Source organism: Carcharhinus amblyrhynchos, unplaced genomic scaffold, assembly GCF_965287045.1.
Source record: "Carcharhinus amblyrhynchos unplaced genomic scaffold, sCarAmb.v2.hapA scaffold_41, whole genome shotgun sequence".
Taxonomy (NCBI): Eukaryota; Metazoa; Chordata; class Chondrichthyes; order Carcharhiniformes; family Carcharhinidae; genus Carcharhinus; species Carcharhinus amblyrhynchos.
In genome coordinates, this window is record NW_027649782.1 from 4535566 (window position 1) to 4547612 (window position 12047).

A 12047-nucleotide genomic window follows, 5' to 3' on the forward strand; every position below is an offset into this window, starting at 1 on the left:
AGTGTAGGGTGAGTGTGTTGTCAGTGAGTGTAGGGTGAGTGTGTTATCGGTGTGTGTAGGGTGAGTGTGTTGTCAGTGAGTGTAGGGTGAGTGTGTTTTCGGTGAGTGTAGGGTGAGTGTGTTGTCGGTGTGTGTAGGGTGAGTGTGTTATCGGTGTGTGTTGGGTGAGTGTGTTGTGAGTGTGTGTAGGGTGAGTGTGTTGTCAGTGAGTGTAGGGTGAGTGTGTTATCGGTGTGTGTAGGGTGAGTGTGTTGTCAGTGAGTGTAGGGTGAGTGTGTTATCGGTGTGTGTAGGGTGAGTGTGTTGTCGGTGTGTGTAGGGTGAGTGTGTTATCGGTGTGTGTAGGGTGAGTGTGTTGTGAGTGTGTGTAGGGTGAGTGTGTTGTCAGTGAGTGTAGGGTGAGTGTGTTTTCGGTGAGTGTAGGGTGAGTGTGTTGTCGGTGTGTGTAGGGTGAGTGTGTTATCGGTGTGTGTAGGGTGAGTGTGTTGTCAGTGAGTGTAGGGTGAGTGTGTTTTCGGTGTGTGTAGGGTGAGTGTGTTGTCAGTGTGTGTAGGGTGAGTGTGTTATCGGTGTGTGTAGGGTGAGTGTGTTATCGGTGTGTGTAGGGTGAGTGTGTTGTCGGTGTGTGTAGGGTGAGTGTGTTATCGGTGTGTGTAGGGTGAGTGTGTTGTCAGTGAGTGTAGGGTGAGTGTGTTTTCGGTGTGTGTAGGGTGAGTGTGTTGTCAGTGTGTGTAGGGTGAGTGTGTTATCGGTGTGTGTAGGGTGAGTGTGTTGTCAGTGAGTGTAGGGTGAGTGTGTTATCGGTGTGTGTAGGGTGAGTGTGTTATCGGTGTGTGTAGGGTGAGTGTGTTATCGGTGTGTGTAGGGAGAGTGTGTTATCGGTGTGTGTAGGGTGAGTGTGTTATCGGTGTGTGTAGGGTGAGTGTGTTATCGGTGTGTGTAGGGTGAGTGTGTTATCGGTGTGTGTAGGGTGAGTGTGTTATCGGTGTGTGTAGGGTGAGTGTGTTATCGGTGAGTGTAGGGTGAGTGTGTTGTCAGTGAGTGTAGGGTGAGTGTGTTATCGGTGCGTGTAGGGTGAGTGTGTTATCGGTGTGTGTAGGGTGGGTGTGTTGTCGGTGAGTGTAGGGTGAGTGTGTTATCGGTGAGTGTAGGGTGAGTGTGTTATCGGTGTGTGTAGGGTGAGTGTGTTGTCAGTGTGTGTAGGGTGAGTGTGTTATCGGTGTGTGTAGGGTGAGTGTGTTATCGGTGTGTGTAGGGTGAGTGTGTTATCGGTGTGTGTAGGGTGAGTGTGTTATCGGTGTGTGTAGGATGAGTGTGTTGTCAGTGAGTGTAGGGTGAGTGTGTTATCGGTGTGTGTAGGGTGAGTGTGTTATCGGTGTGTGTAGGGTGAGTGTGTTGTCAGTGTGTGTAGGGTGAGTGTGTTATCGGTGTGTGTAGGGTGAGTGTGTTATCGGTGTGTGTAGGGTGAGTGTGTTATCGGTGTGTGTAGGGTGAGTGTGTTATCGGTGTGTGTAGGATGAGTGTGTTGTCAGTGAGTGTAGGGTGAGTGTGTTATCGGTGTGTGTAGGGTGAGTGTGTTATCGGTGTGTGTAGGGTGAGTGTGTTGTCAGTGTGTGTAGGGTGAGTGTGTTATCGGTGTGTGTAGGGTGAGTGTGTTATCGGTGTGTGTAGGGTGAGTGTGTTATCGGTGTGTGTAGGGTGAGTGTGTTATCGGTGTGTGTAGGGTGAGTGTGTTGTCAGTGAGTGTAGGGTGAGTGTGTTATCGGTGTGTGTAGGGTGAGTGTGTTATCGGTGTGTGTAGGGTGAGTGTGTTATCGGTGTGTGTAGGGAGAGTGTGTTATCGGTGTGTGTAGGGTGAGTGTGTTATCGGTGTGTGTAGGGTGAGTGTGTTATCGGTGTGTGTAGGGTGAGTGTGTTATCGGTGTGTGTAGGGTGAGTGTGTTATCGGTGTGTGTAGGGTGAGTGTGTTATCGGTGTGTGTAGGGTGAGTGTGTTATCGGTGAGTGTAGGGTGAGTGTGTTGTCAGTGAGTGTAGGGTGAGTGTGTTATCGGTGCGTGTAGGGTGAGTGTGTTATCGGTGAGTGTAGGGTGAGTGTGTTATCGGTGAGTGTAGGGTGAGTGTGTTATCGGTGTGTGTTGGGTGAGTGTGTTGTCAGTGAGTGTAGGGTGAGTGTGTTATCGGTGTGTGTAGGGTGAGTGTGTTATCGGTGTGTGTAGGGTGAGTGTGTTATCGGTGTGTGTAGGGTGAGTGTGTTATCGGTGTGTGTAGGGTGAGTGTGTTATCGGTGTGTGTAGGGTGAGTGTGTTATCGGTGTGTGTAGGGTGAGTGTGTTATCGGTGTGTGTAGGGTGAGTGTGTTGTCAGTGAGTGTAGGGTGAGTGTGTTATCGGTGTGTGTAGGGTGAGTGTGTTATCGGTGTGTGTAGGGTGAGTGTGTTATCGGTGTGTGTTGGGAGAGTGTGTTATCGGTGTGTGTAGGGTGAGTGTGTTATCGGTGTGTGTAGGGTGAGTGTGTTATCGGTGTGTGTAGGGTGAGTGTGTTGTCAGTGAGTGTAGGGTGAGTGTGTTATCGGTGTGTGTAGGGTGAGTGTGTTATCGGTGTGTGTAGGGTGAGTGTGTTATCGGTGTGTGTTGGGAGAGTGTGTTATCGGTGTGTGTAGGGTGAGTGTGTTGTCAGTGAGTGTAGGGTGAGTGTGTTATCGGTGTGTGTAGGGTGAGTGTGTTATCGGTGTGTGTAGGGTGAGTGTGTTATCGGTATGTGTAGGGTGAGTGTGTTATCGGTGTGTGTAGGGTGAGTGTGTTATCGGTGTGTGTAGGGTGAGTGTGTTATTGGTGTGTGTAGGGTGAGTGTGTTATCGGTGTGTGTAGGGTGAGTGTGTTATCGGTGTGTGTAGGGTGAGTGTGTTATCGGTATGTGTAGGGTGAGTGTGTTATCGGTGTGTGTAGGGTGAGTGTGTTATCGGTGTGTGTAGGGTGAGTGTGTTATCGGTGTGTGTAGGGAGAGTGTGTTATCGGTGTGTGTAGGGTGAGTGTGTTATCGGTGTGTGTAGGGTGAGTGTGTTATCGGTGTGTGTAGGGTGAGTGTGTTATCGGTGTGTGTAGGGTGAGTGTGTTATCGGTGTGTGTAGGGTGAGTGTGTTATCGGTGAGTGTAGGGTGAGTGTGTTGTCAGTGAGTGTAGGGTGAGTGTGTTATCGGTGCGTGTAGGGTGAGTGTGTTATCGGTGCGTGTAGGGTGAGTGTGTTATCGGTGTGTGTAGGGTGAGTGTGTTATCGGTGTGTGTAGGGTGAGTGTGTTATCGGTGTGTGTAGGGTGAGTGTGTTATCGGTGTGTGTAGGGTGAGTGTGTTGTCAGTGAGTGTAGGGTGAGTGTGTTATCGGTGTGTGTAGGGTGAGTGTGTTATCGGTGTGTGTAGGGTGAGTGTGTTATCGGTGAGTGTAGGGTGAGTGTGTTATCGGTGTGTGTAGGGTGAGTGTGTTATCGGTGTGTGTAGGGTGAGTGTGTTATCGGTGTGTGTAGGGTGAGTGTGTTATCGGTGTGTGTAGGGTGAGTGTGTTATCGGTGTGTGTAGGGTGAGTGTGTTATCGGTGAGTGTAGGGTGAGTGTGTTATCGGTGAGTGTAGGGTGAGTGTGTTATCGGTGAGTGTAGGGTGAGTGTGTTATCGGTGTGTGTAGGGTGAGTGTGTTATCGGTGTGTGTAGGGTGAGTGTGTTATCGGTGTGTGTAGGGTGAGTGTGTTATCGGTGTGTGTAGGGTGAGTGTGTTATCGGTGTGTGTAGGGTGAGTGTGTTATCGGTGTGTGTAGGGTGAGTGTGTTATCGGTGTGTGTAGGGTGAGTGTGTTATCGGTGAGTGTAGGGTGAGTGTGTTATCGGTGAGTGTAGGGTGAGTGTGTTATCGGTGTGTGTTGGGTGAGTGTGTTGTCAGTGAGTGTAGGGTGAGTGTGTTATCGGTGAGTGTAGGGTGAGTGTGTTATCGGTGTGTGTTGGGTGAGTGTGTTGTCAGTGAGTGTAGGGTGAGTGTGTTATCGGTGTGTGTAGGGTGAGTGTGTTATCGGTGTGTGTAGGGTGAGTGTGTTATCGGTGTGTGTAGGGTGAGTGTGTTGTCAGTGAGTGTAGGGTGAGTGTGTTATCGGTGTGTGTAGGGTGAGTGTGTTATCGGTGAGTGTAGGGTGAGTGTGTTGTCGGTGTGTGTTGGGTGAGTGTGTTATTGTCAGAATGATTGGACTGGAATGTGTTGGAGAACAGATTTATGTTGATAATAACTGGAGTTAGTGCACCCTCTGGTGTCGGCTGTGTCTGAGTGGTGTGTCACCTCTTAGTTCATTGGCTGTAGGTAGGAGTTCCAATTGAGAGATGAAGGTTTAGTCTGACAGTGAGGACGTGCTGAGCTCTGGAAATACTGTCATTTGAATCAGACCAGGCTGACCGGCCCTGCCCCGGTGACTGTCAGAGCTCCCACGTCACTGCTGGAAGAGGAGCTGAGGATTTGCCCTGACCCCAACTAACAGCTGGAACAGGGGAGCTAGCCATTCTTTCCATTGCTGTCGATGGGAGCTGGTGGAACACAGATTAGCTTCTGCAATTTGTGTGTTCCAAATGATCAAAAATCCAAAAACATGACACTCATGGCACTGAAGCATTTTGCTCATTTGGATTTCAGTGCAGACACGATGGTCCAAATGTGCTCCTTCTGCACCGTGACAATTCTGTGATACTGTGCAACATGATGAGCAGGGGATATCTCTCCAGGTATCGCCAGGGTGGGTGTGCCTGGTGTTAGGCACCTGCTTTCTCAGTTAAGTTGATATTCAGTACATAGAAACATAGAACAGTACAGCACAGTACAGGCCCTTCGGCCCTCGATGTTGTGCCGAGCTATGTCCGAACCCAAGATCAAGCTATCCCACTCCCTATCTTTCTGGAGTGCTCCATGTGCCTATCCAATAACCGCTTGAAAGTTCCTAAAGTGTCCGACTCCACTATCACAGCAGGCAGTCCATTCCACACCCTAACCACTCTCTGAGTGAAGAGCCTACCTCGGACATCCGTCCTATATCTCCCACCATGAACCTTATAGTTATAGAACATAGAACATTACAGCGCAGTACAGGCCCTTCGGCCCTCGATGTTGCGCTGACCAGTGGAACCAATCTAATGACCCTCTAACCTAAACTATGACCAGAACCATACGCAATACACCAAGTGCGGCCGCACCAGAGTTTTGTACAGTTGTAACATGACCTCACGGCTCCGAAATTCAATCCCTCTACCAATAAAAGCTAACACACCTTACGCCTTCTTAACAACCTTATCAACCTGGGTGCCAACTTTCAGGGAGCTATGCACATGTACCCCGAGATCTCTCTGCTCGTCGACACTACTAAGAGTCTTTCCATTAGCCCTATATTCTGTACTCCTGTTACTCTTACCAAAGTCAATCACCTCACACTTTTCCGTATTAAACTCCATTTGCCACCTCTCGGCCCAGCTCTGCAGCTTATCTATGTCCCTCTGCAAACTGTAACATCCATCCTCACTGTCTACAACTCCTCCCACTTTGGTGTCATCAGCAAATTTACTAATCCATCCTTCTACACCCTCATCTAGGTCATTTATAAAAATGACAAACAGCAGTGGCTTCAAAACAGATCCCTAAGGTACACCACTTGTAACTGAACTCCAGGTTCAATATTCCCCATCAACCACCACCCTCTGTCTTCTATCAGCTAGCCTAGAAACAGCTACATCCATCCAAGGAGATAGCCTCTGAACGTCCACTCTGTCAATCCCTCTCATCATCACAGTCGCACCAACCTTTCTCTCTTTTGAAGTCCTTTTGCCTCTTTCCCTCTCTTCATAGCAACACTCAGAGGAATCCCCATTCAGAGAATTTTCTTGCTGCTTTTGAGGAATGTGTAACCCTACCCTTCGCACCGAAATAAAACACTACCAAGAATCACAACCCTTCATGTACAATGTATTAGAGAATCAGTTAGCCAAAAATACCAACAATTCTTTGTATCTATTGGAAGTGACCTTGTAAGAACATAAAAGTAGGAAGAGGTTATTCAGAGCCTTGATTCAGTTCCACTGTTTAATTAAATTGTATCTGATCTGTATCTTAACTCCATTTTTCCATGCTAGTTCCATAACCCTTGATACCCCCCAGCTGAACAAAAATAGATCAATCTCAACTTTCAAATTTTCCATTTATTCCCAGACTCAACAATGCTTTTGTTGGGATGACTTCTGTTATCCTTCATGTAAGGAAATGCTTCCTAACATCTCTCCTGAATGGGGTAGTTCTAATTTTCAAGTTTATTTATTATTGTCGCAAGTAGGCTTACATTAACACTGCAATGAAGTTACTGTGAAAATCCCCTAGCTGCCACACTCCGGCGCCGGCTCGGGTACACTGAGGGAGAATTTAGCATGACCAATACACCTAGCCCCACGCACCTTTTAGACTGTGGGAGGAAACTGGAGCATCTGGAGGAAAGCCACGCAGACACGGGGAGGGCGTGCAGACTCCACACAGACAGTGACCTAACTGAATTGAACCCAGGGTCCTGGCGCTGTGAGGCAGCAGTGCTAACCCACTGTGCCACCATGCCACCCTTCAGGTCACTGTTCAGGGCTACTCCCTCAGCAGAGGAAATAGTTTCCCTTCTCTCAACCCTGTCAAACTTTTCAATCATTTTAACCACCTCAATTAGGTTATCCCTAAGTCTACCACTCTTGAGGAGTTTGCAGCACGGTGGCACAGTGGTTAGCACTGCTGCCTCACGGTGCCAGGTACCCAGGTTTGATTCTGGCCTTGGCTGACTGTCTGTGTGGTGTTCACACGTCCTTCTCGTGTCTGCGTGGGTTTCCTCCAAGTGCCCCGGTTCCCTCCCAAGTCCAAAGATGTGCAGGTTAGGTGGTCTGGCCGTGCTAAATTGACCCTTAGTGTCAGAGGGACTAGCAGGGTGAAGAATGGGGATAGGGCCTCCAAGGGATTGTTGTCAGCGCAGAACTCAATGGGCCAAATGGCCTCCTCCTGCACTGTAAGGATTCTGCTCTAATTCAAGCCTAGTTCATGAAATATGTCTTTTCAGTGCTGGCAATGATGGCATTAAAATGGCAGCGAATGGCCTTCCAGTGCAGTGGGTAGTGTCTCTGGCCCTATGCCAACCATTGTGGATTCGAGTCACACTCCAGGGCTTGGTGCTTGAGGCATTTATAAGGTGGCCAAAGAATATTGAATGTCAACTTGTAAATCCTTCAACACTTGCCAATGGCGGGCAGTAAGAGTGGGAGAGGTTCCTGGTCATCCATGTGATAGAAATAAGCATCTGCCATCACTGCTTCAGACTGACACATGTATGTAAACACGCATGTTGCCACAGCAACACGGACTCTTTGAGTGCCAGCCTTCAGTCGGGGGCTGCTGCCGATTGAAGGTTTCACAGCGAGATATTTGTATTTGAATTTCTTTCTGTTGGACCAGAAAGCTGATCTGTTCTTGTTTTGTCCCTTTGACTGATGCCCTGTGTTTGGTGTTGTGTAGCGAAGGCGAGTAAGCCACGCAAGCTGCAGCAAACCGTTCTTCCAGCGGTGGCCCAAGACGTCTGTAGCCGAGCGGACTGGTGGGGTAACGATGTGATGGACACCATGATCTGTGTTGGAGGCTATTCCAAGACTGCCTGCGAAGTAGGTCATTAAATCGACTTGGTTCAACGAAACGTTATTGCATGACAGCAAAAGCAGAAAATACCGGAAAGTCCCAGCAGAGAGAGAATAGACCCAGCGTTTCAAGTCAGGATGACCCTTCGTCAGAGCATGGAGAAAGTAACATTGGCTCTATTCTCTCCTCGCAGATGCTGTCAAATCTGCTGAGATTTTCCGTTTCAGATTCCAGCATCCGCAGTATTTTGCTTTTATCTTATTGTATCTGTGTTCATCAAAGGAAACCAAGACAAACTTTTGTTTTGCTTACACTTTGTGACTCTTTTTCATGGGGCGGCACGGTAGCACAGTGGGTTAGCACTGCTGCTTCACGGCTCCAGGGTCCTGGGTTCGATTCCTGGCTCGGGTCACTGTCTGTGTGGAGTTTGCACATTCTCCCCATGTCTGCGTGGGTTTCCTCCGGGTGCTCCGGTTTCCTCCCACAGTCCAAAGATGTGCGGGTTGGGTTGACTGGCTGTGCTAAGAAATTGCCTCTTAGTGTCCAGGGATGTGTAGGTTAGAGGGGATTAGTGGGTATGATATGGGTGGTAGGGTCTGGGTGGGATTGTGCAGACTCGATGGGCCGAAGGGCCTCTTTCTGCACTGTAGGGTTCTACGTGAGTGGCTATGGCAAGTTGTCCAATCCTAATTGCCCCTGAGAAGGTGATGGTGAATCATGGGAAGAGGGGAATGAATGTGTGGCGTTTGCCCCTTAGGTCACCTGCCTTTCATCACCAAGCCCCTGAGCTCAAGTCTAGTCAGATGGGATTGCTTTCAGTCACAGGTAGTTTAATGAAGGTGCGCTTGCTCAGGCTTCGTGCTGGCCCACAGGATGAGAGGACACATAACTGGCAGATTAACCCTGAGAAGCTAAGAAAGGATATACTCGCCATAGAGGGGGGAGCAGCAAGCGTTCACTGGACTGCGATTGTCATATGAGGAGAGATTGGGTCAACGGGGCCTGTAAGAGTGAGAGGGAATCTCACTGTGAAACGCATGAAATTCTGAGGGGGCTGGGCAGACTGGGATGCAGGGATCTCATTTCTCCTGGCTGGGGTGTCTAGAACAAGGGGCCACAATCTTGGGGTACGGGGTAGGCCATTTAGGACAGAGATAAGGAGAAGCTTCACCACAAGCTATGGAGGCCAAATCACTGAATATATTTAAGAAGGAAATAGATTTCTAGACTCTAAAGGTATCAAGGGGTGTGGAGAGAGCACTAGGGCATGGAAGAGAGATATTGAATGGCGGAACAGGTTCAAAGGGCCAAATGGCCTACTCCTTCTCCTACTTGCTATGTTTTCATGCGCAGAAGAGCACGGTATTGAATGGGAATGCTCCAGTACTGAGTGACAGAGCGTCTTGAGTGAGAATCCATGGGGTGAGAGGTTTGGAACCGAGTGTTTTTGTCAGGGATTCCATCCTTGCTTCTGATCTGGGATGCAGGGAGGAGGTAAAGAGTCAAACAGTCTTCCATTTCCCAGTGCTGGAAACCCCCCCCCCGTCAAAGAAAAGCTCATTTCCTACCCTTGCCAAATATTACTAGCCAGTGGTTGGACATCCCCACCACCCTGCGCACAGAGTGTAAGGAGCCCAAAGTGCGTGAGAAATGATCAGATTTTTAAATGAAGAAGTGTGTGTGGGATGGCGTAGGGACAACATTGGCTGTGCAATGGGATTAGGCCAGATTTCTGATCCAAATTAGCATCGTGGTTTGGGCAAACTTGACTAAAACGCCAACATTTTATCCAGTTGAGGTCCCTGGGTTCTGACCTGCTCATCTCTGCCCTTAGAAATGTGTGAAATCAGGGTAACTGAGGCACAATACTCCTTAAATTATCTGCTTTCCTATTCCCATCAACAGCTTTATCCTGGCAGGGATCGAGTAGGGTGAAAATTCTGAATAGACTTTATCTAAGACTTGTATTTGTGAACCTCCAACCTTCCTAATATTGAGAAAGATATCAATTGCAACCTTGCTACAGTGAGGGGAATAAATACTGGAAATGCTCTCCCGATATACAGTTATCTACATTTCATTGAATATTACTCAACCGTGGCACTTAAGTCTCTGAATTACTGCTGGTGTGTGAATGTTTAACACATTGGTATGACATTCCACTGTCTGTTACGCTAAGGTAGCTCGCGGGGACAGAGTGATGGGACTGTAGTTCTATATTGAGGTGCGTTCCTGCCGTAACAGTGTTGGATGCTGACACTAGGGAGGCAAATTGAACCTATCGTGCTGGTGGGGGGTTATGATAGCCGCAAAGCCCTACGGGGGATCGACGATAGATCTCGTGGAGTACGAGCTTACTTATTGGGCAAATAGGGGCTCACCCAATGAGAAGCAGACAGGAGGGGGTTAAACCTGCTGCTCAATCTGGGTGGATGGAGTCCAGAGATGTCTGGCTGTAAGCCGCAAGCACAGCCCTTCTCTTTGGTTAATAATAAAGGGCATTTGGTGACCTTGAAACTAGCATTTGGCTGAATTACTACACTGGCAACGAGGAGAATTTTTCCTTTTTCTTCTATCCCTCCCTCCAGACAACTTCCCCAAGTCAAAATTTTTTTTCCAGTTCGAGAAAGCCATTACACCTCTTTTCAGGGAACCTGGGACAGCAGCAGGAAAAACTGGGTCCAATACACAGAGCAGATGCATTTCCATTTCCATGCTAAAAACATTGAAGGAGATGAAAAACGGAAGGCGATATTATTGGCAGCACGTGGGGCCCTGACTTTCAGTGTGGTAAAAAAAGTTTGACCTATCTAGATGCCCTGACCCAAAACTTTTAATTAACTGCTCAACCTGGTTAAAAAAAACCACTGCGACCTGAAGCCCTCTGTATATTACGGGCGGCCTCACAGCACCAGGGAACCAGGTTCAATTCCTGGCTTGGGTCACTGTGTGTGTAGAGTTTGCACATTCTCCCCATGTCTGCGTGGGTTTCCTCCAGGAGTCTTGGTTTCCTCCCACAGTCCAAAGATACGTGGGTTAGATTGATTAGCCATGTTAAATTACCCCTAGTGTCAGGGGGATTAGCAGGGTAAATGTTTGGGGTTACGGGAATAAGGCCTGGATAGAATTGTGATTGGTGCAGACTCGATGGGCCAAATGGCCTCCTTCTACACCAGGGAGTTCTATTCCACAGAATATTCCCTAGCCTTCCGGGGACCATATCCCAAAGAAAAAGAAAATTACAGCACAAGAACCATAGAACGCTACAGTGCAGAAGGAGGCCATTTGGCCCATCTGTACCGACCACAATCCCACCCAGATCCTATCCCCATAACCCCATGCATTTACCCTAGCTAGTCCCCCTGACACTAAAGGGCAATTTTACATAGCCAATCAACCTAACCCACACATTTAATCCCCAGGGGCTTCGGTCCGCCTTGTTGTCCAACAAGGGGCATACACGCGGTGAGTCATACGAGGGCTACTCTTGGATGTTTCGAGAGTAGCCTAGTGCTTCACGTTGTTGGTGTACGCTTAAACTGGACCAGATGCTGGGCAACATGACAGCTCAGTGACTATCACTGTTTGCTGTGCAGATACATGGATTTGGGCCGGTGTCTGCGGGAGTTTGTGCATTCTCCCCGTGCTTGCGTGGGTTTTCTCCGGGTGCTCCGGTTTCCTCCCACACCCCAAAGATGTGCTCTTAGGCTGATTGGTGTAACAAATTGTCCCTAAATTAGTCTCCCCTCAATCTGGTTTCCAATGTGGAGTGCCATAAGCATAGACAAGGGTCATGGGTGGAGAGGGGACTCACAATGTTAAAATGGCGGCGCGGGCTCGTTGGGCCGAAGGGCCTGTTTCCCGTGCTGTGTTGTTCTTTGTTCTTTGTATCTCTGGACTGTGAGAGGAAACTGGAGCACCCGGAGGAAACCCATGCAGAAAAAGATGCTCAGGAACGATGAGGGGCTTTAGGTGCTGTGAGGCAGCAGTGCCACCCCCCGTGATAAATCCATCGCCTGGGTTAAGCTGAAGTGTGATTCTTGCTCTGGGGAATGGAATTCCAGAGCCTACAAGGGAAAATATTTCTCCTCATCTCTGATTAAAACGCCTTATTTTTAAACGGTGTGCCCTAGTTCTGGTCTGTCCCACAAGTAGAAATATCCTTTCCAGCAAACCCCCTCAGGATTTGATGTTTTTCAACAAAATATTTAATATTTCACTAAATAAGTGTTTTTAGATGATAAACAGTGACCATTGGGTTAAACTCAGATTGGAAGGAATGATAATAGCAGTTTAAAAAGTGCTAAATATGTCTCACCTTGTGGGATTTCATACCTAACCATTATTGACATTTTCCCACAACTTTCCACCTTTTATTCATT

At 48.4% G+C, this 12047-nt stretch overlaps 1 protein-coding gene across 1 annotated transcript in view; it reads left to right on the forward strand.

The window, feature by feature from the left end:
- LOC145335785 (proproteinase E-like) overlaps positions 1–12047 on the forward strand; it is a 110747-nt gene that overhangs the window by 88088 nt on the left and 10612 nt on the right. The window contains exon 7 of the mRNA XM_080181515.1: positions 7549–7691. Within this exon, the coding sequence (XP_080037641.1) occupies positions 7549–7691 (143 nt within the window). The remainder of the gene's footprint in view (positions 1–7548; positions 7692–12047) is intronic.